Source organism: Takifugu flavidus, chromosome 18 (genome assembly GCF_003711565.1).
Source record: "Takifugu flavidus isolate HTHZ2018 chromosome 18, ASM371156v2, whole genome shotgun sequence".
In the NCBI taxonomy this organism is placed as follows: domain Eukaryota; kingdom Metazoa; phylum Chordata; class Actinopteri; order Tetraodontiformes; family Tetraodontidae; genus Takifugu; species Takifugu flavidus.
In genome coordinates this window covers 8,234,750-8,261,776 of record NC_079537.1, presented here as the reverse complement: position 1 = coordinate 8,261,776, position 27,027 = coordinate 8,234,750, and the positions used below count along the sequence as shown (strand labels likewise).

General features: G+C 46.0%; 3 protein-coding genes and 2 long non-coding RNA genes across 7 annotated transcripts; 3 read left to right on the top strand and 2 right to left on the bottom strand.

Annotated features, from left to right (window-relative positions):
• The first annotated feature begins 30 nt into the window (after nt 1-30).
• On the top strand, nt 31-3,961 carry LOC130514780 (SUN domain-containing protein 2-like). 2 transcript variants are annotated; one of them, XM_057014574.1, is made up of 9 exons: nt 31-1,427; nt 1,499-1,719; nt 1,797-1,888; nt 1,996-2,131; nt 2,238-2,347; nt 2,444-2,617; nt 2,712-2,801; nt 2,871-2,987; nt 3,084-3,961. In XM_057014574.1, exons 1-8 carry the CDS (start codon nt 1,369-1,371, stop codon nt 2,976-2,978), a joined length of 990 nt encoding a protein of 329 aa, XP_056870554.1. In that variant the 5' UTR covers nt 31-1,368; the 3' UTR covers nt 2,979-2,987; nt 3,084-3,961. The 2 variants fall into 2 exon arrangements, with proteins under 2 accessions (XP_056870554.1, XP_056870555.1); XM_057014575.1 differs by having other exon boundaries at nt 3,081-3,961.
• Nucleotides 3,962-6,165: 2,204 nt separating this feature from the next.
• Nucleotides 6,166-7,344, top strand: LOC130514825 (uncharacterized). Its single transcript, XR_008947070.1, has 3 exons — nt 6,166-6,181; nt 6,251-6,367; nt 6,461-7,344. It is a non-coding gene; the product is annotated as an uncharacterized LOC130514825 (long non-coding RNA).
• Nucleotides 7,345-7,824: 480 nt separating this feature from the next.
• LOC130515174 (uncharacterized) lies at nt 7,825-11,829 on the bottom strand. 2 transcript variants are annotated; one of them, XR_008947166.1, is made up of 6 exons: nt 11,429-11,829; nt 8,884-9,011; nt 8,701-8,792; nt 8,535-8,605; nt 8,363-8,413; nt 7,825-8,233 (listed from the first exon to the last, which is right to left on the bottom strand). It is a non-coding gene; the product is annotated as an uncharacterized LOC130515174 (long non-coding RNA). The 2 variants fall into 2 exon arrangements; XR_008947165.1 differs by lacking the exon at nt 8,884-9,011.
• A 152-nt stretch (nt 11,830-11,981) lies between these two features.
• med9 (mediator complex subunit 9) lies at nt 11,982-12,803 on the top strand. The gene is made up of 2 exons (XM_057015269.1): nt 11,982-12,139; nt 12,358-12,803. Exons 1-2 carry the CDS (start codon nt 12,060-12,062, stop codon nt 12,575-12,577), a joined length of 300 nt encoding a protein of 99 aa, XP_056871249.1. The 5' UTR covers nt 11,982-12,059; the 3' UTR covers nt 12,578-12,803.
• Nucleotides 12,804-12,996: 193 nt separating this feature from the next.
• Nucleotides 12,997-14,315, bottom strand: LOC130515172 (dexamethasone-induced Ras-related protein 1-like). Its single transcript, XM_057015268.1, has 2 exons — nt 13,912-14,315; nt 12,997-13,807 (listed from the first exon to the last, which is right to left on the bottom strand). The coding sequence occupies exons 1-2, from the start codon at nt 14,306-14,308 to the stop codon at nt 13,284-13,286; spliced, it is 921 nt and encodes a 306-aa protein (XP_056871248.1). The 5' UTR covers nt 14,309-14,315; the 3' UTR covers nt 12,997-13,283.
• Nucleotides 14,316-27,027: the final 12,712 nt, after the last annotated feature.

The following is a 27,027-nucleotide window of genomic DNA, read 5'->3' as shown; positions in this document are numbered from 1 at the left end:
TGTGGGCTAGTTTTGTTTCCGTTGGCCAATGTTTGGGCGGAAATGTGTTTAAAAAAAAGTAAAAAAAAAAAAAACCGCAACTACATTAACGGCCCGGTCTAAAAATAAAAACAATAAAATACGGTAGAGACAAATCTGGAGTTTATCATTTTTAGGTATTTTATTCAGTGCTCAGTTAAAACGGGACATGAGTGTCGTTTTCATTTGAGTGTCATTTAGTAAAGTGTTCCCTCTAGTGGTCAGAGACTATATATACACCGTCCGCAGACACACACACTGTCTTCATATTTTGGCTGTTGACCCCTGTTATTTTCCTTTTTGTCCACTTGAGTGCAGCAAAGTTCTTTTTTCAGTTCTTAGGGATCTTCAACTAATGGTATATTGAGCTGAAAATACTCACTCACTCACTTTCTACCGCTTGTTCCTCCACTGAGGGTCTCAGGGGGACTGGAGCCTATCCCAGCACAATGGGCAGAGGCAGGGTACACCCTGGACTGGACGCCAGTCAATCGCAGGGCTAACACATATAGACAAACAACCATTCTCTCTCACACTCTCTACGGGCAATTTTAGTGTTTCCAATTAGCCTAATCCCCAATCATGCATGTCTTTGGACTGTGAGAGGAAGACGGAGCACCCGGAGAAAACCCACACAGGCACAGGGAGAACATGCAAACTCCACACAGAAAGTCCCCAATCAATCCCAACCGGGGATCGAACCCAGGGCCTTCTTGTTGTGAGGCCACAGTGCTAACCACCACACCACCGTGCCGCCCTGAGCTGAAAATACAATCCTCAGATTATTCTGAGGGTGAGATGAAGCATTTGTTTTAAAATGGTTAATGCGGGAAAAAGCCTCGGCCAAAAAATTATCGGTTGTTTATTTTGGAATTAGGCTTATTTTTGGGCCACAAAGAATCTTGGGCCTTCTGCTGTAATTATTCAAAAGGTGTATATGTGTGTGCTTTATGTAAAGCTTTAATGTCCTTTGATGGATCAAAGCATTAAAGCATTTTTAAAACTAAAAGTTTTCATTTATACTGCTTCAGCGTTGGAGACTGCAAGACTTTATTTGTTGGCGAACATACAGTATATAATATTGGTTAATATTGGTTTAAACGAGTGACGCAGATCTGGAACAAAATGTCTATCATACTGAATGGTTCGTTGGATCGTTTTTTTCTTCACTCGTTTCCATTTTTTGTCTTTTTGGATTACTTTTGTTGGCTTTTACCTTGCCCATTCTCTTATGAGTTTTCTATCTATTGCTATTAACAAAAACATGCATTGAACCAGGCCCCAGAAGAGTTTCTGAAGTGAATCTGCTCTTTGTTTATAGGCAAGCGAAGAAGTCTGAGACTGATAGAAATGGGATATTACGACAAGGATGGAAATCCAACAATTTGTTACAGAGATAGTGTTTCCAGGTACAGTACAGAAAATTACAACCACATCAGTTAGTGCAGTCTTTGTACGTTCCACTTTCTTTCTAATCCAGAGTTGACAAGCGGAGGCAAAACCGCACAATTACAAGTGACACATCTGGCAGGATTGACAGGGACAGCTATGACATTAAACGATTCCTGAACTACCTTAAAGAGTCGATCTCCTCAGAGTCGAGCTCCTCAGGAAGCTGCATGTCCAGCAGTAGCAAAGATACAGTCAATACCTACAAGACCAAGTGGCTCATTTTCTCTAGTCTGGTGGTCCTTGCTTTGAGTAAGTCGTCTGTCATAACCATATATGATGTTTGATCTGTTTTGCACACTATCACACTGGCTCTCCCCCCCCATCAGTGCTTCCAATCATCTCTTATCATGTGGATGTCAACTCTATTGAAAGACCAACTAGTTATGACCTGGTACCCACATCTCCAGTCTGTCATAAGGTATTGCATGTTGAATATATATTTAAAATAACATAAAGACAGCTGGGTGCTGTCATCAATCCTTTAGGTAGACATGGATCATTAAATTGGCTTTTTCTTACTTTTAGTGCACCAATCAAAGTTTTGGAAATGTGATGATGCGCATACAGAAGCTTCAAACTGAATTGTGCTATTTGAAGGAGAAACTGAACTATCAGCTCACGGATGCAAATTTCTGGACCAACTTTGCTCTAGAGTCTGACGGTACGATATGAAGCTTTGAAAATTTTTAGTGTAATTCAAAGGTCTGGATTCATGTTGATCTCACTGGGGGCGTTTTTTTGGTGTTTTTTTTTTTTTTGACATACAGGAGCCAAAGTGGACAAAAAACGATCCTCCAGCACCTATGAGAGGATCGCGGGGGAAAAGTTGTTGGGGATTCAACTTTTCTCAAAAGTGGTTCCAGCGGCTGTCATTGGGGTGAGTATTGATCTAGTTCACTAATATTCTTCCACACTGAAACAGCAATCTTTGGCTAAAAGGTAGTTTGTTTTGTTTGTTTTATTTTCTCCTCAGGGACAACATCCTCCAATCCCAGGGAACTGTTGGTCATTTCCGGGTAGCCATGGCAACCTGTTTATTGAACTCTCCCACACCATTACCGTCAGCCATGTGACCCTGGATCATGTTTTAAAGTCGGTTTCCCCAATCGACACCATCCCCTCGGCCCCGCGTCACTTTACAGTCTATGTGAGTTTCAAATGCAACTGGAGACGTTCCACAGGTTGCCGTGATACGGGCTGTAGAACACAGGGTTTACCGGGGTCTGATTTTTCTCTGACAGGGACTACAGTCTTTAGATGATAAAGCGGTGCATCTAGGGAAATTTATGTATGATCTTGAGGGTAACCCAACCCAGACGTTTGCAGTGAAGGTGAGGAGGAAGAGTTTTTATATTTAAAATGACAGCATAACTAACTTGTTCTTTCATCTTATCTTGCAGGTTCATGACAGTATTCGTTTAAAATATATAGATTTGCAAATTGAAACCAACTATGGCCATGCTGACTACACATGCTTGTATGGCTTCAGGGTCCATGGACGGATATAAGATACAACAGTGAGTGTAAAGAATAAAACTGATTTGACTTGATAAAGTTTTTGGTCCAAGTCAAATTTCTCTTAAATTAATCAAAAACCATTCTTTTACCAGCAGAAATGATTGACGACTCATGCTACTGAAATCCGTCTCCGAATTACACACTAAAACTTGCCCATCCTGCAGAGAGAGTTCTGATGATATTTGATGAATGAATCCAGGCCATGAGAAACTGACCCTGAGCCCACCACAGATGATGAGCACGCTGCTCAACTATTCTGGAACAACTACGTCTGAAAATGGCTGCACGGCTCACTGGCCATATTGAAGTGCTCTGAAAGACTAACACTTGCTCATGTAGACTCCCCCCATCATAGCAGCAACATCAGCCCTCTGAAGGATCACTTATAATGCAAAGAAGCTCATTAAATCTGAAGAAATCAGACGCTACACAACCCATATGCATTCTGGGCTGGAAATCAACAATTGCTGACCACTGAAGAGAATTGTGTTCACCTTGTTACCATTTGTTTGCTTTTTTGTATATGTCTCTGTTCTCTGTTACAGTTAGTTTAGAAGTTATGAATAATATAATCATTCACAAGAGTAGTAAAGATAAGTAGTCAGCTGACTCTTCCTTGGCATGATTGTTGTAATCAGGGGAGACAGTCAAACTGGACTGCATAGTGGTGTTGATGAGTTTATCTACAGGAAGAATGTGAACTTTGACCTGGGAAACAATTGAGAACAAGGACTGGAAGAAGAAGACGAGGTCGTCCAAGCAGAAGGACTGGACTGGATTAGCTTCAATAATTTGCATATGTCTTTCTATAAAAGACTGGGCCAAGGGATGGTTAGGTTGTCAGACTTCATGCCCTGACGATGGACTCTGTTATTGTAGGGTTATGAACTGGCCCGGAGCTCTGTAATATTTGTATCTTGAATTGCTTCTATTTGCTAAATACATTTTGAAATTGGCATTTTTCTTCTTGAAGTCTTCATTCATGGATTGGCAGTGACACATATGAGGTATTGCAATCCAACACCACAGACATTTTCCCAGCTTGTCCTCTTCTAAACAATTAGTAATTATTAAGAGACATTAAAGGTGTAGTAGTTGCAACTTGACAAGCAGTGCTGCTGGCCCGACAGCTGGGCAGGACAGGTAAAAAAACCTCACTATTTTGATCAAGTAATAGTGCGATATTATATTTTAACAGTGTAATGTAATTTTAGGGGGATTGCCAAGGATCATAACGATTTTTTCAGAGATCCGTTTCTCACACAACTTTTTATGAGTAAAATTCACTTTGTAAAATTTTGCCCTTTGGTTGTCGCTGTACTTCATTGTTGTGTGTAGTACCGACCTCCTGTCATGTGAGGGCACTGTTGGATTAGTTACCTGTAGAACGACCTACGAGACACGTGCAAAACCTACAGTGAACGGTCAAGTACAAACTGGCAGTCATCAACATCACTTCCTTTAATCATTTCCATTTCATTTTTATACATTAAATAGAAATTTGAATGTTTTTACACTCAAGAGTCAAAACAGATTCTAACACACTGAATGGTTCGTCGGATCGTTTTTTTCTTCACTCGTTTCCATTTTTTGTCTTCTTGGATTACTTTTGTTGGCTTTTACCTTGCCCATTTTCTTATGAGTTTTCTATCTATTGCTATTAACAAAAACATGCATTGAACCAGGCCCCAGAAGAGTTTCTGAAGTGAATCTGCTCTTTGTTTAGGCAAGCGAAGAAGTCTGAGACTGATAGAAATGGGATATTACGACAAGGATGGAAATCCAACAATTGTTACAGAGATAGTGCTTCCAGGTACAGTACAGAAAATTACAACCACATCAGTTAGTGCAGTCTTTGTACGTTCCACTTTCTTTCTAATCCAGAGTTGACAAGCGGAGGCAAAACCGCACAATTACAAGCGACACATCTGACAGGATTGACAGGGACAGCTATGACATTAAACGATTCCTGAGCTACCTTAAAGAGTCGATCTCCTCAGAGTCGAGCTCCTCAGGAAGCTGCATGTCCAGCAGTAGCAAAGATACAGTCAATACCTACAAGACCAAGTGGCTCATTTTCTCTAGTCTGGTGGTCCTTGCTTTGAGTAAGTCGTCTGTCATAAACATATATGATGTTTGATCTGTTTTGCACACTATCACACTGGCTTTCCTCACCCATCAGTGCTTCCAATCATCTCTTATCATGTGGATGTCAACTCTATTGAAAGACCAACTAGCTATGACCTGGTACCCACATCTCCAGTCTGTCATAAGGTATTGCATGTTGAATATATATTTAAAATAACATAAAGACAGCTGGGTGCTGTCATCAATCCTTTAGGTAGACATGGATCATTAAATTGGCTTTTTCTCACTTTTAGTGCACCAATCAAAGTTTTGGAAATGTGATGATGCGCATACAGAAGCTTCAAACTGAATTGTGCTATTGAAGAGAGAAACTGAACTATCAGCTCACGGATGCAAATTTCTGGACCAACTTTGCTCTAGAGTCTGACGGTACGATATGAAGCTTTGAAAATTTTTAGTGTAATTCAAAGGTCTGGATTCATGTTGATCTCACTGGGGGCGTTTTTTTGGTGTTTGTTTTTTTTTTTTTTGACATACAGGAGCCAAAGTGGACAAAAAACGATCCTCCAGCACCTATGAGAGGATCGCGGGAGAAAAGTTGTTGGGGATTGAACTTTTTTCAAAAGTGGTTCCAGCAGCTGTCATTGGGGTGAGTATTGATCTAGTTCACTAATATTCTTCCACACTGAAACAGCAATCTTTGGCTAAAAGGTAGTTTGTTTTTTGTTTGTTTTATTTTCTTCTCAGGGACAACATCCTCCAATCCCAGGGAACTGTTGGTCATTTCCGGGTAGCCATGGCAACCTTTTTATTGAACTCTCCCACACCATTACCGTCAGCAATGTGACCCTGGATCATGTTTTAAAGTCTGTTTCCCCAAACGACACCATCCCCTCGGCCCCGCGTCACTTTACAGTCTATGTGAGTATCAAATGCAACTGGAGGCGTTCCACAGGTTGCCGTGATACGGGCTGTAGAACACAGGGTTTACCGGGGTCTGATTTTTCTCTGACAGGGACTACAGTCTTTAGATGATAAAGCGGTGCATCTAGGGAAATTTATGTATGATCTTGAGGGTAACCCAACCCAGACGTTTGCAGTGAAGGTGAGGAGGAAGAGTTTTTATATTTCAAATGACAGCATAACTAACTTGTTCTTTCATCTTATCTTGCAGGTTCATGACAGTATTCGTTTAAAATATATAGATTTGCAAATTGAAACCAACTATGGCCATGCTGACTACACATGCTTGTATGGCTTCAGGGTCCATGGACGGATATAAGATACAACAGTGAGTGTAAAGAATAAAACTGATTTGACTTGATAAAGTTTTTGGTCCAAGTCAAATTTCTCTTAAATTAATCAAAAACCATTCTTTTACCAGCAGAAATGATTGACGACTCATGCTACTGAAATCCGTCTCCGAATTACACACTAAAACTTGCCCATCCTGCAGCGAGAGTGCTGATGATATTTGATGAATGAATCCAGGCCATGAGAAACTGACCCTGAGCCCACCACAGATGATGAGCACGCTGCTCAACTATTCTGGAACAACTACGTCTGAAAATGGCTGCACGGCTCACTGGCCATATTGAAGTGCTCTGAAAGACTAACACTTGCTCATGTAGACTCCCCCCATCATAGCAGCAACATCAGCCCTCTGAAGGATCACTTATAATGCAAAGAAGCTCATTAAATCTGAAGAAATCAGACGCTACACAACCCATATGCATTCTGGGCTGGAAATCAACAATTGCTGACCACTGAAGAGAATTGTGTTCACCTTGTTACCATTTGTTTGCTTTTTTGTATATGTCTCTGTTCTCTGTTACAGTTAGTTTAGAAGTTATGAATAATATAATCATTCACAAGAGTAGTAAAGATAAGTAGTCAGCTGACTCTTCCTTGGCATGATTGTTGTAATCAGGGGAGACAGTCAAACTGGACTGCATAGTGGTGTTGATGAGTTTATCTACAGGAAGAATGTGAACTTTGACCTGGGAAACAATTGAGAACAAGGACTGGAAGAAGAAGACGAGGTTGTCCAAGCAGAAGGACTGGACTGGATTAGCTTCAATAATTTGCATATGTCTTTCTATAAAAGACTGGGTCAAGGGATAGTTAGGTTGTCAGACTTCATGCCCTGACGATGGACTCTGTTATTGTAGGGTTATGAACTGGCCCGGAGCTCTGTAATATTTGTATCTTGAATTGCTTCTATTTGCTAAATACATTTTGAAATTGGCATTTTTCTTCTTGAAGTCTTCATTCATGGATTGGCAGTGACACATATGAGGTATTGCAATCCAACACCACAGACATTTTCCCAGCTTGTCCTCTTCTAAACAATTAGTAATTATTAAGAGACATTAAAGGTGTAGTAGTTGCAACTTGACAAGCAGTGCTGCTGGCCCGACAGCTGGGCAGGACAGGTAAAAAAACCTCACTATTTTGATCAAGTAATAGTGCGATATTATATTTTAACAGTGTAATGTAATTTTAGGGGGATTGCCAAGGATCATAACGATTTTTTCAGAGATCCGTTTCTCACACAACTTTTTATGAGTAAAATTCACTTTGTAAAATTTTGCCCTTTGGTTGTCGCTGTACTTCATTGTTGTGTGTAGTACCGACCTCCTGTCATGTGAGGGCACATGATTAGGGCACAGGATTAGTTACCTGTAGAACGACCTACGAGACACGTGCAAAACCTACAGTGAACGGTCAAGTACAAACTGGCAGTCATCAACATCACTTCCTTTAATCATTTCCATTTCATTTTTATACATTAAATAGAAATTTGAATGTTTTTACACTCAAGAGTCAAAACAGATTCTAACACACAGGCTCTGGCAACTTTTTACTGAACTGGTAACACTTTATTTATACGCTGAATTTTTCCTCTTTTGATATAACTGCTTTTAACTAACAGAAAAGTCAGCCCAAGTCCAATTTAGAAGTTTTGATTGGAAGAAATCGGTCAGCGTGCACAAAGATGGCGTCATCTGCAATACTTTGCTCTGCTGAGGCCTCGCTGGGTCCCTACTGTCACTCATCTGGACTCAACGGAGACATCTTTGAAGCTTGACTGGTAATTCTGCTGGGCGGTGATGTGATTGCACACATTGGAGAGGAAAAACGAATAATCTTGCATCTGTTAAAAATACCACAGTGTCAGTCCATTGCACAATTGTGACTGCGAGGCGTCATCTAATGAAGCGATGCCTGCTTGAGGCCAGTGGATGAACGTCAGAGCAGAGTATTGTTAGCATAGCTCCATTACCTGTCCTGTAATGACCGCTATGCCAAAGGTTCCATTCCTGGAAGACTATAACTATGAAAATAAAAAGACACATAATTAATCTAAAAAAGAATTGAATTACAGGTTTCTAGTTGAAAAAGTTTGCAGCCATTTTAGCGTCGGCCCCACGGTGGTAATCTTATCATAAACTCACGTGTTTTGAGCAGCATATCTTGTATGTATTTGGTGAAAGATCTTTGGAGCTGCCTAAATAGGCCATGGACACTGAAAGTGAGAAAAGCGTAATGTGCTTTCAGAATTTGGGCTCCATCACAACATACTTGTGCTTTTATTAGTTTAAAACGATATAAAAACATTACCATTTTTACGATTGGACGCAAGCCCCATCCAAAGAAGGTGCGTATTAAATCAGAAACCACGTCTCTGTGAGTCCAAGTAAAGATCAATAGAACTGGGGAGGGAAAAGTCATTTGGATTACGACCTGTACAGAGGCTCAAGTTTTGCAGGTTAGTATAGATCCTAATGTTTCTGACAGACTTACAGATGCACAGGACAAAGCTCAGCCAGTGAAACATTTTCCAGCCACTAAAAACGTAGTCGTTCATAAAGCTACAGCTGTTCGACTTGTTTTTAGAACTTCTGCTCTTTATCACATTGTCCTCTCTTGGTCTGAGATTCGTAAAGCAGAAGACAGTAAAGCAAGGACGGATTTGTCTAAACAGTATCTCGTCAGGAACGTGTAGTCTAGCGAGGGCTTGGTGTGATGGAGTGGTGACCTCTGACCCTCACAGTCACTCAGTGACAGGTAGAAAGGAAAAAGGACCTTCAGGGAGGTCCCTTTCATAGTGTTTCATAATGGGTAAATCTGTAATTAAATCTGATTTAACAAATTCTGGGAGAAAAACCAAAGCATCAGGAGAATAGGCTATACATAGACAGACAGGAAGACGGGAATAAGATTCAGTACCCGAAGGTGTAGAACATTGGAAAATGCGCTCTCCAACTTACTTCTCTGTCGTATTGTAAAAAACTTTGCGGTTCCCTTTGCTATCGTAGTAGCCCTTTGCCAAAAGTCGAGCACTTTGTTTTACCATTGCTACAACGAAAACAACAGCAGATTAAATTCAGGAAATTGTGTGTGTGTTTGTCCCCTTATTTATGCTGTTTAGAGTACTGAAATATTCATTCTACTAACAAAGTGTGGACAGGGTGGGTCGAATTGGACTGGGCCCCTCAACTTCAGAGGATAGCAGCAGCTAAGAGACGGGTTTTATTTTGGGGTTGAATTGAGGATTTGAGGGTTAATTGGTATGTACAGGGTTAGATTAAGGAAATGGCTAACGTATTGTGAAAGATATCAATACAGGGATGTGTGTGTGTGTGTGTGTGTTTACATGTGTTTTGCATATATGTGCATGCAGAGAAATGAATGAAATATTAAGTTTACCTCAGTTTTTTTTAGGACTATAGATACTGTAGCGATTACTATATTTGTTTGTGAGCTAATGCTTTTGACCCTTAATGAGGCTTTCAGCCTTTGCTGTTCAAAGTAAAAAATTTGAAGGGCATTGAATAGGTTTAATAATTAGCTACACAATATAAACAAAAAGATAAAGATAAATGCAAGACAAAAGATAAATACATCAACAATAAGCTCAAAGATAAATGGCAAAGATGCAGGAAGGTGCAAAAGATAATGGTGGATAGAGACCAAATTCATTATGACATCGCCGACTGAACTAGTCATTTAATTCTTTTGGGTTTTTTTAGGTTTTGGGAGTAGTATTTTGGTGAATGTCATTGAATATTCACTTCTGCTATTTAGAATCTACATTTAAATTCCTTTCAACCTTCACACCCACCCAGGTGATAGGACCCCTGCTGGGCACCTCTAAGTGATCCACACATGACAGGTTTTGGGTGTGTCCAGTGGTTACAATCTCCTTGTACCAGAAAAATGTTCTAAGTCCAGTTCCGGTCCAGGCCTCTCTAGATGTTGTGTGTTCCCCCGGTGTTCACACACCCTACATCTCATTTCAAAAACATGCACAGTGGCTCTGATTAGCAGTGAATGGAGGCTAAGTGGTGCTGATGAATACAACGGCGAAATAAATCACACGGGCAGAAATGACAGAATGTGGGCTAACAAGCGCCATCCTGCTTAGAACTGGGTCAAAGGGACCCACAGTTGTACAAGGCTGGATAAAAAGGTCACTGGAACAGTGCTTGGGTATGATGTTTGTGTTATTATGAATGTGATGATGTGGTTACAGTGAAAACGCATCCTGGCAGCCTTGATAACACTTAATGTCTGCCTAAAAATCTAGGTCTCATATACTGAATCTGTATGTATCACCACGCTCCTGGTGAAGACATCGGCACCACTACACACCAGGTTGTGACCAAAGTCGATTTCAGTTAACCTGAGCTCATTGTCACATATGTGTGTGGGAGGAGGGGGCTGACCTACTGAGCCTCTTCCTTGATGAAAACACATAGTATGGATATAATAGGTCAGCCATACCTGGAGCTCAGGTACTTTAATATGAAGCGATGCTCTGATTCCGTGTCTGCATAATCCTTCTGTTGTAGGCAGGAGATAAGCTAATCAGGCCACATTAGACGTCCGCAAATACTATTAAGTGACTTGGACGTATCGGTGGTCAAACACTGAGTGATAACCCATCAGCTGCTCAGCTAATAAGCCCTCCAAATTGCACTTCGAGGATGATCACTGTCTGATATCTGGAGAAAATAGGTCAAGGAAAAGCGTTGGGTTTTGTTTAAAGAGCGGCCAAACCTGCTACGGCCTGTTGACACCCACCAGGAGAACAATGCACAGAGGTTTCCACCTACGTATGAAGTGGTGCTCAAAGGGTTGCTCGGCAGTGAAAGGTAAAAGATGTATCTCTGACCACCACGGGTCAAACTGCTTCGGTCTGTCTATTAACAGATGATGTGTGGCCTATTTCTCAGGATATGTGGGCTGTGCGTCTTTTGTGAATAAACTGGGGCAACACCATTACAGACAGCATCAGAGCAGTAGATATGTAACAACTAGAAGTAAAAGCCTTAAGATGACTTACCCTGTAGTATAGTATATATATGTAGAAGGTTAGATAACAGTCATGATCAAAGCATCCATGGTCGAAGGGCCTTGGCCATTAACATTTCCTGAAAATTCCATTAAAATGTGTTTATAATGCTCCACTTTAGTTCACAGATAAACCCTGGCTGATACAAAACCTCTGGCAGAGGTAGGAGTGACATTTAGGTTGCGCGTTAGATGCTGTGGGCATGTTGATTCAAGTCTGCTTCATAATTCATGATTTATTTGTGAGCCACTGGAATGAATGTTACAAATTTATTTTACATTCACTGATGATAAAATCCTACATTGAAAGTTTCTGCATCAACTGTGACCAGATATAATCGAGCAAGATGTGAGGTCTGTGACCAAGAAGAAACTGGCACAGTTGTGATTTATTGTCCAACCTATCATTTTACTCATTGTGACGTATAAACGTCCACGGTTGAACAACGTTTACAGCACATGGCCATAAACCATTTCAACATTGTTTCTTTGCTAGAAACCCAGTTGGGCCCCTGTCAAGTGGTGGCGCTAATGCACTATAACGCTGTTAGCAAAAACGCAGAAGAAGAGGTCGCCGCGCAGTCAATGACGTCAAATTCCTGCGCCACGAATCAATCTTCGCGATGGCCGGGGTTCAGCAGAAGCCAGAAAAGGACGTCCACGAATATTCTTTACTGCCTTTAGTTCACGACATTATAAAATGGTAAGATTGTAGGTGAATTTATTAGTTACGGTTTGTGGTCTTTCCCACACGAGCCCCTTGACGCCATTTTTAACCCTTAACTATAGATCTCTTTTGTGGAGTTGCAGTTTGTTGTTAGCTGAAGCTAACGTTAGCGCTTGCTTACAACAGGCAGGGAAAGGGCTACAAATGAATAAAACAACACTAATCACTGGCCTGTTTGAACTTACCTGTTTTAGTATGGAAAAAGACAGCCAGGATGTCAACCAAGAATTGGCCAAGCTGAAGAGTAAGATCCAGGAGGCTCGGGAGCAGATATCCAACATGCCCGGGATAGAGAGCAGTCCGCCGGTGCAGCAGCAGCAGCTGGCCACGCTGCGGGAGCAGGTCCGGACGAAGAACCAGCTGCTGCAGAAGTACAAAAGTCTCTGCATGTTCGACGTGCCCAAAGTATCGTGAAACTGAGGACTGCACTGGCGAGCTGGGTAAACGGGCTATGGAAAGGGAGTTCTTTTGTGCTACCGGAGCAGAGATGAACTTGTTAATGAACTAAAGTCATCACAGATGTTTTCCAGCACCCTCTTTTGTTCCCTCTTTATGTCTATTTTGCAGCTTTTGTATGAACTATTGCTTTTTGTGGTTGTTTATATCCATATTTATTTTTATAATAAACATGTAAATTAAATCAGTGCCTTATACTTACCTTATTTATATCAAGCAAGATTAGCTTCCAGTTGTGTTTAATTTATTCGAAAAAAAGGGGTATTTGTGTGACGTTCGGAATGCGCAGGCCCGCTCATTCAACCGTGAGTCATTTTGGAGCACGTTAAATTCATCCTTATCTGCCTCAATGCAAGAATAAATCAAGGAAGACAGTGTCAGTCACATGAATTTATTTTATGAAAAACGTAGATATAATAAATACAATCTGGATAAAATTTGTTCATGATGCACCAAACGTTGAAGTCCCACCACAGAATAGCTCGATGTAAACTTGGCCGCTCTCGTTAAGCCAACAGGCAGTTTTTACAGCTTCGTGGGTTCTGCGTCGCCACCAGTCGGCCGTGCTGTGCTTCGAGTCGCGGCGGCGTGTGCGTGTGCGCACCGTGGATGCTTTTTGGCCCCGATTCTGCAAAAGTCCGTTGCGCGTCGGCAGAAGGACGCGTCAGCAGATGATGCAGCCCTTCTCCTTGGCCTGACTGCCCCCCACAGCTTTCTCCTTTATGTACATCAAGTCACTGTGCACGCTGGGTCTCCGCGCAAACGGCGCCACGACCCCGTACGCGTTCCCGTCTTTACATTTCTTGCTTTTGAAGGATTTGCTGTGGAGCAACTCGCAGTGCTGCAGCGAAACTTTGCGGTGCCGGTCGGGACTCATTTCGTTGGGTAACTTGGCCATGGTGAACAAAGTCTGAAACATCTGGTCCACGTTGGTGTTCTTCTTTGCCGAGATCTCAAAATACGCGCAGTGTTTGTCTCCGCCGACAAGCTGCTTGATCTCCTCCTCTTGCACCTCCTGATAAAAGTCCCTGTCGCACTTGTTGCCGCAGATGACCAGCGGGACGTCCGCGGTCTCCTTGGTTTTGTTTCTCAGGCAGGATTTGGTCTCGTAGATCTGCCGCTTCAGGCGCTGCACCTCCTGAAAGGACTCCCTGTTGTCCAGACTGAACACCAGGATAAATATGTCGCCTGGACGGGGAAACAGAGACTTTCAGTGCCAAATAACACAACAGCAGTTCACCAAGCAAGAAATTCTGCAGGACGAAAGCGACACGGCGCGCCTTTAAACTCACCGGTTAGAATCGAGAGCCTCCTCATCGCGGGGAAGGGATGGTTTCCAGACGTGTCCAGAATGTCCAACTGGTAAATCTCTCCCCTGATGCTGAATAATTTCCTGTGAAAGTCCTCGATAGTCGGGGTGTACTGGTCGTCAAACCTCTCGTTGAGGAACCGAGAGATGATGGCAGTCTTCCCAACTTTCGTGGAACCCAAAATCACCATCCGGTGGCAGTTCTTGGCGGGTATGTTGAACTCGTTCTCCGACGGTGACATTTTCTTTATCATATTTGCGCCGATTTGCAAAGATTTTCTTGTTTTTAAAGCAACAACTTGTTTTTCTAACCCTTTGCAGCGATGTGTGGGATCAAACCTCGCCGTCTTTCTGAAGCCCGACCGGGAGCAGGCTGGCATTTTATGCGGGACTCTTTGCCGCCCCTCCTCCGTGCGTCATGCGTCACGCTCCAGCTTGGGGAGCTGGAGCAGAAATTATAATGTTACTATGGCTGTTGGTTTGCGTCAGATGTTCTCTTTCCACAGAAAAGTGGAAAAGTCCAAACAGAACACACTGAAATGTTAAATAGTTCCTCACAGCAATAAAAGAATAAAATAATGGAACAATAAAAGAATAAAAACTGCGTTCATATCGCCATCGGACGCGCAGCCCGCAGACGTGCCCGTGCGTCAGGATTCCCACAAAGAAGGAATCGCGAATCTTTTAAGGAATCTTTTAGCTGCGAGAACACCGGCAGAGGTTCTGAAAGGCACCGGCAGCTGTCGCATTTGAGGTTAGGGGGCGCAATTGAAGCTGGGTTTTCCATTAATCCTGGTTTCTTTTTTGTTGTTGATGTTTTTGTGGGGTTTTTTTTACCTGCTTACAGGGCAGCATTAGAGACCCTGAGAATAAAAGATCTTTTAAGCTGCAGCACCGAGGTGTCGGGGTGAGGGTCACTGGCTCAGCTCTGACTGTAACACCTGTCTTCGAGCTGTCTCCTCCACATTATTGACTTTTCTTTTATTAATTGAAGAACCCTGCAGACTCTAAAGATAGACCTCGGCGTCTGTGACTCAACCTCGGCGCGCCGGTTTTGCCACATTAGCCACTTATCACCATTTACTTTTCACCTGTGAATCAGATGGATTTGTTAGTTCCCCCCTCAGCCCGTTAGCTAACCACCATTAATACTTTTGCGCCTTTCTTTCTTATTATTCTTTTGAAAGACAAGATACCTGATGAGATAACCAATAAGCCAAATCAATTACTGCTCAAGTGAAGCAAGCAAGAGAACATTACTGCCATAGTTCTTGTTATTTACGAGTTCATGTGAAACCTTAACCTTGCCGACAGCGCTGACCTTTTTCTTCCTCCTCTGTGGGGCATCAGGGGTGAAACAGGATAGGTGTACTTAAGCCTGGACATCTGAGGCCCGAACAGTGGGTTTGTGTAACTGGGGTGGAGTGATCCGCCGCCGCGCCTCCCACCAGTGGCCAGTAATTAAGCCAGTGTGTTCCCAGTGATGTGCATAGGTGGACACGTGCAGAATGCTAATCAACGGCTGCACCGAAGCATATGGATGCGTGCTTATTTATGTCCCTGTAAGACAACACTTCAATGCATGTATTTCCCTGACACGTGAGTGCATCTGCGAGTTTTCTCTAAAAGCACCGGTCGCTCAATGGGTCCATCTTTTTTTTTCGTTATGCCAACTCTTAACGACCGAATAGTTCCTGCTGCGATGGTACATTCCTCCAACAAAGTAGAGGGTAGAAATATGGGATTGGAAGCAGGCGTCTTGTGAGACTGTGTTGGACATAAAAGGAGCTCTTTTGGCTGCTGCCGCCATAAACGGCGTTTATTACGACCTTATCTGTTAGCCTGTCATTGGTCTTCAAACTGCTATTAATCAACCAGCTAGCATGAATGCGAGTGAGCACTAATTGATAGTGGTTGATTCAAAACTTGTCAAATGACAAAGTTCGCTCAGACGTCTCCTGATGATTCCCATGGCGACCCACATCACACATCGCACGCCGAGGTGAGCGTGTTTAAACCTTCTGAAACCTGAGGTTTGGTTAGAGGGTCAGAGATTACGGGGATCAGATCAGAGACTCCGCCCACCCTAGATCTTTGTAGTCATTGACACAAGGTGCTCTTATTTTGACATCGTTGGATCCACTTAACGTGCTCGGTGATCCTCTGCCTGTGGTTGTAGCCGGTCACGGCCAGAAGCATCAACATTCCTGCTCTCAATGACAAATACACACAGAAAAAGCAGCTCAGGGCCGCAGCAAGGAAGCACGGACAGAGTTTCCAGTGTACCGTTTCTCTGCGCTGTCTCTGTCCCCGTCCATGTCCTAGCTCTGTTTGCAGCTCGTCCAGTAACGTGTTTTGGACCCCGACACGCGCGCTGTCCTGACAACACGGCCCCTCCAAACACCAGCTGCCTCATTCATTAGACTAATTTCCTCCTCGGCCTTGTTTGCCCTCATTAATTATTAAAGAGGGCAGAGAAGCCTGGGAAAGTGAGGACGGGGTGGTTGTTGGAGCGCCTGTTTGGTGTCAGTGTTTTGTCTGCCGGAGCACCAGCAAACACTTTAACGATCATGACAACTGAAGCCCATGAACGAGCCCGACGGCCGGCACGCCGAGGGATACCGGCAGAATAAGAATGAAGGCGCGCTCGTTGGAGCAAACGGGCACCACGAAGTGACGCAGGCTGGAAAATCTGCCGGCAGAGGCGACGTTTTTGGCGCCGCGTCATCGCTCCTTGTGATGGCATCGCGCACATGAACCGCCATGTGCATAGCAATCTCAACCGTCTTGGTGAGAAATCGCACCCGGAGCCGCCAAGAACATATGTGGACGGGTGTGCTGCACATTTGCCTGTGCGCGGCAACCAAAGTGTCGCGGCGCCGACCTTTCCGAGGTGCTGCGAGCCACACGGCGTCACGACCGACGCGTCACCGCACATTTTCGTTAATATCGGCCGCACCAGACGTAACATCTGCTTTCCCCCAGAGCCTCGTACACTGCTGACGGTCCACACGGGCACCGTCCGTGTGAGAAGGTTGTTTTGGGGACTCGAACGAAGCAGTCCAGTCCGGCCACGACCTTTCTGCACCTTCGCCACCTCCGTCAGAGACCACCTGGTTTGGTGCTCTGGGGGCCGGAGGGGGCCTTGTGTGTTTTGGCCAACATGGCGTGAGACTCGGGGCGGTGGCGTGTCAGGTGGAGACGCCTTGTAAAGAATCTGATGAGTGAAGCACAAATGTGCCGTTCCCAGTACAAAGGCTTCTGGTTTCAGAACCAATCAGAGCCTTGGCGTCAACGGGCTCCGTGTTTTGATAAGCTCGCCATCTTTCAGCCGCCGCATTGTGTGCAACAGGCAGCGTGTAGTAAACAAGCCTGAATCTCGGCTGTGTTTTGGTGACCTGCGCCTGCTGGTTTACGGGGAGGTTCTGTGTTTCCTTCGTCATGCTTTCAGCCCGTTTAGTCGTGGCGGCGGCTCTCTGGCAGAACATCAGCAAGCGTCGGGAACACGTCCTCTGACTCCAGCCCGGGTTATGAGCAATGCTCTGAGTAAAGGTCCGACGAGGCGAGCAGATGGCGGTCTAATGGCTCTCCCCGCCTGACCCAGGATTCTTCTGAACAGGTGGTTATTTTCCTAATGGACGACGAAAACACATCTAATTACGAGGACCTCAGCTCACCTCGAGCGGAGGTCACCGGAGTCGAGGCTGACTTCTGGAAAAGGCGATATTCACCGGACCTTCGCCAAGCTTTCAGGCCAAACCGAACGGATGAATAAACAACTCCGGGGAGCCGAGCTTTGATTCCTGCTTATATTTATTATTGGAGCACTTATCGTGATGAAACAACCAAACACCCACTGTTTTTCTGAACCGACTTGAGCTAATTTTGTTTCTGTCCTGGTCAATATTAAAACGGCCGAAACCAAAGAACAAAAGCCTGTTTGTGGGTTCGCAACTCGCAGGAACGGCAGATCCCGAACCTGCGACGTTTCGCTCCAGCTGGTAAACGGGCAAATCAACTCTTAACCTTAAACATCAGGGAGCCACTGCCCGTTTATGTAACTCTAATGGCTCCGTGCAGAGGGCAAAAAGATGAAATGAAGGTAAGTGAGGCCTTTGAAGCATTGATGTCATTAACCCCCCCTTCTCAGACGGACTAATGACATCAGTTGAACCCCCGCTGTGATGTTCGTGTCTCAAACCACCACCTTCAACAGATATTACATAAGTTGACATTAAAGCGTCAGTCTTGGCCCGCTGTAGCCATTAATGACCAGTTCAGAAAGATTTAATGTGGATACTCTCCGTTTGAAACGGTCTCCATGGTAACGCCTCCGTCGTCCCCTAGAACAGCTGTTTGCAGCTTTACAACAACAGTCATTTGGATTCTTACGCTCTTGTTGGTTGAATCTGGGGTCAAACTGGACAAAGACAGATTTCCGAGTGAAGGAAAATAGGCTAGCAGCACACGCGCTCCGTACTTACTGTCCTCTGTTTTTGTTTATGTGTCTGTTGTGTGGCCGGCATCTGTTCTGGCTCAACGCAACACCGAGCCCGCCGACCGCTGGGCCGGCTAGCGCTCTGCAGTCAGAACGGATATCTCCTGTTGTTCGGCTAATAAGGCGCATTCGCGAGTTCTTTTGGAATAATTGCAGAAACGACATGCACAGGCATGCGTACCGCGCCGGCGGACCCACACCGATCATCGTTTTGAGGGACGGTGTGTAAACAGGAAACCATCACATGGACCACAGCGTTCGCAGAGATATGTAAACATCCGAGGTTTCTCGAGGAGGGTTATGCTAACGGTTACCACGGGGAATCGGATCAAAAGCTGAGAAAGGGTCTCACGGTCACTTTTTCTGCTGCTCTGAGCTTGAGATCTACAGAAGGAAGGTGATGATGCAGCTGAAGGAAGAGCAAAACACCCCCAGCGCTAGCATATCCAGTTACGGCAAGATGACGCTAATAAAGCGCTGTGCTCTCAAAAATGTGTCATCGTTGCATCACTGCCATGGCGCAGCAGAAGCGTAACATTTTCGCTGTCGGAGGGCGCTGGCGTTTGGGCGCGGGGAGCAGGCAGCCAGCTAATTAGCGTGAGGCGAGGAGGGCTCATCTCCTGCTGCTCACAGCCTGGATCTTCACCTTTGTACCCCTGTTAGCAGCACGAGGAGAGTCCGCTGGGACTCCGTCGCTCCTTGATCCCATTTCATCCAAATGTCATTCCAATCGATCCTGGGGAGTTCATCTACAGGAGTTGGATCACCTGATTTCGCCCCCTGTGGGAACCTTCACATATCTCCCATCAGGAGTTTATATTTTAGGAATAAATTCACACTATTTTAAGGGGGGGAGGGGAGTCAACAAACTATATGTTTGGCCCCTCCCCAGTGGGAACACAACCCACGCAGATTAGCAGGTAAAGTTCCTGCGAACGTTGGTGGAAACGCTGAAGACACGGCCTGCACGGGGGGCAGCGAGCGATAAGGAGACAGGGACGTCCCTCCGTCTGCAGCGCTCCTCTCTCCGTCCCTCCGTCTGCAGCGCTCCTCTCTCCGTCCCTCCTGCACACGACGTGCTGATGAAAGCAAGGACAGCTCAGTGTAAACACCAGCGGCGTGCTCGGGGGAGGGGGGGAGGGAACGGGACATTAGGGTGTCAAAATGGGCCCGTGTTCCGTCTGGGAGCGACCAAAATAGAAAGTCCTCCGACACTGTTGTTGCTAAACAGTAAAGGCAGGTTGGTTTGGGACTTTGTGATCAATGGAGGGAGTAAAGTGGCTCGTCACGCCGCATCGCAGCATCTTCCGTGGTCAGACCGTCACGTTTACGCCAGCGCGCGGCAACATGCACCCAAGCGCTTCTTTGACCTCGGTGTGCCTGGAAACAGGGCTCTTATGACCAGAGTGTTGGTGCGCTGTCGGGATCAGAAAGTGCTCAGAACTCGGAAACCTGTAATGATTTTTAATAGAGCTGAGCGCTCCCGTCTGCACGGAGCGACCCAGACTTGTTAAAAAACATCTGTTTCCCTCTGGTCAGGTCACATGGTCAGAGTTTTGACTTTTAGGAGCATTTTTGTGAGGAAAATTGTTTGAATGAGGCATCCCAAAGCATTAATGGGTTGGGGGGGTTGCTCCTGTGCTCTGTGCACATTAAGTTTTCATGGAAGTCTTTGTTGTCGAAAGATCTCCGTGTGCGGCTGAAAGATTACGATTTTTCCAGATGAAACGCTGCAGTTCCAGCAAATATGTCGTAACAAACACACAGACTGAGAACTACAGAGAACTACATAGAACTACAATCCCCACAGACCCTTGGACGCTTCTTCCATCCAGACTTGGAACTCGTGGAGGTGATCCTGACCAACCACAACCCTGATCATTACACGATTTTCCCCCTGACGTGGTGGTAAACGTTCCCAGGAGTGTCAGGCCTTGCTGTGCCACAGGTGTTACCCACCTGCCTTCTACCTCTGAGGGTCTGGGTGAGCTCCTTTGCAGCCATTCTGCAGATATCTCCTAATTGTAGCCCAAACACACTTTTTCTCTGCCCTGACCTCAAACATCAGGCTCACAGCTGGAACATCTGCCCCCCCCCCCGAATGAAGGTGAGCTCACTGCTGAAGAAATCATCCTTCGCCACACATCAAGTCTCAACAAAAGAGTCTGAGCGGACTCTGGTGATCCATGACGTGAAGACGCTGATCCCGCTGTGGTCCAGCCGCTCCTGGAGAACTCTCCCCAGTGTTGGGGAGGCAATCATTCTTCAGGGTAATAGGGCCCGTATGAGACCACCCTGACCTGCACGTCACATATGTCCTGCAAAGGTCTGTCTGGGAAACTTGGACCTTTATTTTTTTTGGGGGGGGGGGGGGGGGGTTGATTTCCTTTTGACTCAAATCTGGAGTAAAAACAGCTGAACGTCCTCCAGCTCAGCGTCTCACACGGCGTCCCACCTTTTATGAACATCAGCGGGCTTGTGTAAACACGGCCTTGGTCGCCGCATCCCTCAGTTGTAACAGTTTGTTACGGCGGCCCTGAAAGGCCGCTTCCAGGGACTGTCTGTACTCCTTGAGGCGGAACGGACCGCTGCTCCCTTCATCTGCACCCTGGTAGCTCACCACAGATGTTGAGATAGTGTCAAAGAAAGTCTCTGGTTTCCTCCAGCTGAATCCAGCGTGGCTGCAGTTTGTGGGTCCCCTGGACAGGCTGTACCGCTGCAATTAGCAGCCTGGCTCGTAATGAGCTATTATACAAACAACGAGGGCTTATTTTAATGATTCGAATTCGTTACCACAGCCGGGCCATAAACTGGTTATAGCACAGCTGCACCTTGGGTCACGTGAGCTTTTAAATAAAAACACACTTTCAGAGGAATCTGAGGTGATTATACTAAAGATTTGACTCTTGTTTTGGAATAGAACCCCCCACACACACACACACACACCCACACACACACACAGACAGACACCCCTGCCGAACGGACACGATGTTATGTCATTAAAACAAACAAGCGAGTGGGATAATTCAGCGACTGGAACATCCACAGGAAGCACATAGCCCTGAACACGGAGTTACGGCCGCGGCGGCTGCAGCCTCTGGGAGGGATTATTCCAGACACGTACTCCAGACACGGACACACAGACACGTACAGCAAGAAACAAGGACGCACCTGCTCGCGCACACGGCTCCGATGCTTTAGTTGTGATCGCGGCACAAATAAAGTCACTTTTGGGGTGTTGAGTACGAAACAGATCGCTTAAAACATCTGAAAAAACCCCGGATTAGTGAAACAGAACATGTGAGCACTCTGATGCTGCTGGGGGGGACGTGAACGTCGAGGGGACGGCACAAAAAGATGGAAAGAGGTGGAAGAAGAGGGTGCAGGAGCAGGTCGTCCTCACAGACCGAGAGATGGGCAAAAGGAGACTGATGAGGGAGGCCAGCGAGACACCGCTGACTAGCACGAGGGGGTCAAGAGCTTGAGCAGACGAGAGCAGAGAGGCTGTTCCGGTGGGCTGAGACATGAGACATGAGGAGGACTTACAACAGCGTGTTACTCTGCCTCCTAGAAGGAAGAACAAGTGAGGAACAGGCTCACTGCCATAAGCAGCTGTCTATAACACCATCACAGTTGAGAGCAGAACGTTACCCAAGTCGCTCAGCACAGCCTGGACTGAAAGTAGAAGCTGTAGTGGAAAAGGTTAGGAGGAGAGGACACCTAGATCTCAAACACACACACACATGCACACACACACACTGGACAAGCTGTTCCCATTACTGCACATATCGATTTCACTGTCCGCATACACACTTTGCACCTTTCTGATTTCTGATGAGGATTTTTTTCAATACTGAACAGTTGAACCACCATAAACATGCATTCACACACACACGCACAGCATCCATTTTTCCATTTTTCAGATGATAAAAGAAACTGTGTTCCACTCCGGACACCCTCCTGTACGGACGGCACAGCCAGACATCCCATAATCCCCAGCAACAGAATACAAGACGGCGAGCGTCTTGAACAGTCTTCATGCACCCGAACACCTCGGTGCATCTAAAGGAGGACGTCCTCGTTGCTTCCACGTTGGATTTAGCAGCTAATCCCATGGAAGTGTTGATGAGTTGGAACCGGGCGGCTCGACGTCCAAACGGGTTCATTTCACACAGAATTCATTATTTCATCCATGGCTGTTTGTGCCATGACAACAAAGTCAGACAGGAGATCGGACGTAACAAACATGATCCAATCATTTATCGCAAGGGATGTCAAACGACTGGGACACTGCTTAGCCAAGAGAATAAGCATGCTAATCAGCCAGCCACGCTGCATCTGCTGGCATGTCACCGTGGCCCCCAGCGTTCCCTGATAGGAGAAGAAAACACGGTTACGAGACCTTGTTGATAATGTCATCAAGCAACCGTTGTGTTCTCTCGGTTCACTCAAATGTCATCTCACATCGAAAAAGGCAGATTTTCAGTCGCGTGGCTAATGTGGAGGATAAAAGAGCCTCTAATGGACGTGTGGAATAAAGAGCAACGGGTCACGTGTTTTGGAGATGTTTTTTGAGAGCGGCACTTCAAACTGCACAAAGAACAGTCGCTCAAATTGGACAAAGAAGGGAAAAACCAAAACCCACTGTAAAAAATAGAATAAGTTCCACAGAAGCGTGACCACAAAGTGCCCTTCCATCACAGGCTCCTACTGAGAACCCGATTTCCTCAGACGCTGCGCATCACAGATTGTCGGACGGTCACAGTGGGACGCTTGGTCACAATTTCTTGGTGAGTTGGTTCTGAGTGATCAAACATCCTGGAGCGCTCTTGAAATGAAGATCACACGGGATTCAAACATGTTTACCAAGGAAAAGACCAGAGCAGTGAGGAGTGAGGTAATGGAAGGTTCTGCTGACAACTGACACATGTTCTTCGCTCACATGGTGGCAGGTGGAGCCGAATGTTAACAACCACCTACCAGCAGACATCCGTTCGGAACTGGACTACGAGTTAGCACAACATGGATGTTAGGCGTGCTTGAAATGTATCTTAGCCCATGAGGAGAGGCAGGACGCTAAATTTGATTTGTAAGGGTTTTAAAGGTCCAAACGGGCCTCGCACGTCAGTGACCTGATCGAATCAGCGGCCTTTTTCTCCATGAGAGCAGCCAAATTTCAGACCTGCCCCGAAATAGCTAAATGTAAATGATGTAAACCTGTTATATGGGTGAGGCGGATCCGTCTAAAGTCCCACAGCAGGCGATGACGCCGCTGTCGGCTGTGAGTCAACGGCGGAGGGAAATGAAGCGGCGCGGCCCGGAGTTGCGTGCTCGCTCCTCGCCGGTGACAAACATATTGCAGAATAGGTGATAACAATTAGTCTGCTGACACTGATTCTGTTCTCCGGCTCACACACAGCGACATGTGACTGGTCCACTTCAGGACGTCCGTGTGGAGATGCACTCAACTAGACGGGCCGCACCCGTCCCGTCCCCAAATGCCTGGTTAAAAAAATAAATCTCCCACTGGCGCACACGATCTGAGCGGGCGTTTTATGTCTCAGTGGTACAGAGGTGCATCACGCAGCAGTGACTACTTGGGTTAGCTTAAATAGCACAGAACAGCTATGCTAAAGTGACAACAAAGGGGGAAAACAGCATCCAGCAGCTCCCATTCATGCATCTGGATGCAACTGCAAAGGAAAACAAGCAGAAAATGTGACCGTGTCCTACAGTCAAAGGAAAAGGGAGTCATCTCAAGTGTTATCCTGCCGCCTCCAAATTGAGTCCTGCCATGTGCCGTGTGATTGTTGCACCTCTACCCCGCTGCGCCCGTAACACATGCGCCCGTAACAGAATACATGTGGAAACGCGTCCTCGCCTCAAATTCCCTCTTTAAGGTTTTATTTCTGGCATCAGACCCTGGAATAAATTCCCAATTTTACCCTGAATTAAGTGGCTCTCTTGATCTCTTCCTTATTTGCTCGTCTCCTCCAGACTCTAACCTTTCTAGGCTCTCGTAATTACTCAAATCCCCCCCGGCAGGAGACCGCGTGGACTAAAAGACAAACCCCAAAATATCCCCTTCTCCTGCCGAGCAGCCTCTTTCATGAGGTCCCCTGAGACCTTCAACAGCAGCCTCATTTAACTAAAGGCGCTCGTCTATGCAGACATCAGACGCTACAACCTTCTCCTCTAGGTTCTTAAGGATGAGGCTAAAGCAGCTGTATGGAGCTGCTAAAGGTTCTTTCCTTTGGCACAACATGTCAAACTCCTGGTAAATACGCTGTTAAAACACCCTGTTAATGTCGTCAGATGCGAGTAGAAGCCAAATCGCGTGAGCGCGTCTGATTGTGGCGCTTTGACACGGATTAGCCGCTCGATTGGCGAAACCGTTCAAGAGCGCGACATTCCGCGAAGTTCTAGTCTCACAGTTCTAGTCTCACGCTCTCCATGGATTTTCTACACACGCGGCGTTCCCAGGGTGCATCCAGCTGTAGTGGATTTCCGATTGTTCTCAGTGTTGTTGTGATCGATTTGTCGCGATACCGCGATTCTCCGAATGACATTCAAAACGACCCTCTTCTGTTTCCTACTTCTCCAGATGGTGAAGACGTGCACAGTGCATTCATCATCGCACTAACTACGAAATCTTTCTTTCTGTTGCACCTTTGGGATTTTCAGCTGAAAATAGCACAAGTTGAGCCGCTGACAAGCCCCCCGCTGAGCTGTGAAGTAATGACAGGGACTTTTGGGAGACGCTGGACAGGTCGGCGCGGTAGTCTTACCTGGAGAGGACCTCGAGAACCTTCTCCAGGTCAGACTGTGACAGGAGCGTCTTGAATCTACATTTGTTCAACCCTCAGAGTAAATGTCTTCTTGTAAAGCCTCATGTCAACAGTGACGCAGATGGAGCTTGTTAGCAACAGCGTTGCACCTCTGTTAGCCCGACCTGTTCATAACAGGCACGTGGGGCTGATGATCTCAACGGCACACAAGCGCAGCCAAACTCCAAACTATTCGTCAAGGAGCCGCTCAGTTCTGTGCAGGCACAGCGCATTTACACATGCAAAGGTGGGTCACGTCACTGGCTCGGTGTTGGGGGACGGAGGGACCACAGGAAGCGCTGACCCGGCGTGTAAATAGCAGCATTAATGCAGATCAACAGGCTTTTGGAGGTTCTGAGAACCTGTTTTTAACTTGACAACAGCACTGATTTAGCAGCAGTCCACCAGAAAGCAGGAGAGGAGATCAATGGTGAGGTAGCAGCAAATAATGAGACGTCCTAATCACGCTCGCACGTGCAAGGAAGGTGCTAGTACATGTGCAAACCATCACGTGCCAGAAAGAGAACACTGAGGTTAGTGGTGCCACCAGCAGATTAGTCACTGCTAACGCTGGGTGATTAGCGCTGCCTGCAAACATCGCGCAAAGTCCACCACGGCTGTGGCGTCCATCCTTCCTTCAGGGTGGACGCTGATGTCTTTCTGGGACTCGTTTAGCGCTCTGGTTCCAGGTCGGCTGTCCGCACTGTGAAACCTGCGACGGGTTAAATTCAGTTTGATCTTAACATGTTTCCTCACACCTCAGTAAAGTCTACTGAGGCCATCAAACCCAATTTAAAAAGGCTACTTTACGTTTTCATTTTCAACGTATAGAACCTGATCCACACTGCTGTGCTAACAGTGACCAGCGTGCACGGACAGCGTAGTCTAAATAAGGTGTTTACGTGCAAACAAGGAACCTGCAAACAGTCGTGTCTGAACTTCTTTTACATTCACCCTGGAATGTAAACGCTATCAAGACTCACGGCCGCTTTATTTACAACGGAGGGGAACAGCCTTGTCTTTGGTTTGGTATCGGAGAACCGGCTGTGTACCTTAACATAGCCGGCCGTGTACCTTAACATAGCCGACCTGTACGTTAACATAGCCGACCCTGTACGTTAACATAGCCGACCCTGTACGTTAACATAGCCAACCGTGTACGTTAACATAGCCGGCTGTGTACGTTAACATAATCAGTGTCACCGCGACCGCATTCTGAGGACTTTATCACAGAAGTGCCGAATGAGGCCACGCGAGCGCTGGCTTTGATTGTGTTTAGAGGAGTCTAAGGTGGATCCGTGTGCAGGCCTGGTGCTCGTATGCTCGCAGCTACAGGCACTGGGTCACAGATAATGCAATAAGGAGGCAGGACAGAGGACAATAGAATTAAACAGCAGTGAAAATAGAAGGGTGGTGTTTCAGGTGAAGGAAGCACATCAAGAAAAGCAAACCTCACGGCAAAATCGCGAGCAAAATGAGGCGGGGGAGGCGATTGGTGCAAAGTGATCTTTCGTTTCTATCCTCTTGGTTTCGGATCCAAAGAATCAGGCAGCATAATCGTGTCTGATGGGGCACGTCTGCTGTGTGATGCGTCCGTTTGGGAGGAATCATGGGAAACAAAGGTGGAAAACAGGCAGCCTGTTTTTGTTAAAATGGAGGGAGGTGTTGGAGAAGATGAAACGATGACGTCGGGGGCTCGCTCCCCTGTTTTTCAGGATTCAGCTGCAGTTTGGAACTCTGTCCGCACACGTGCTCAACTGCAAGCAGCGCCACG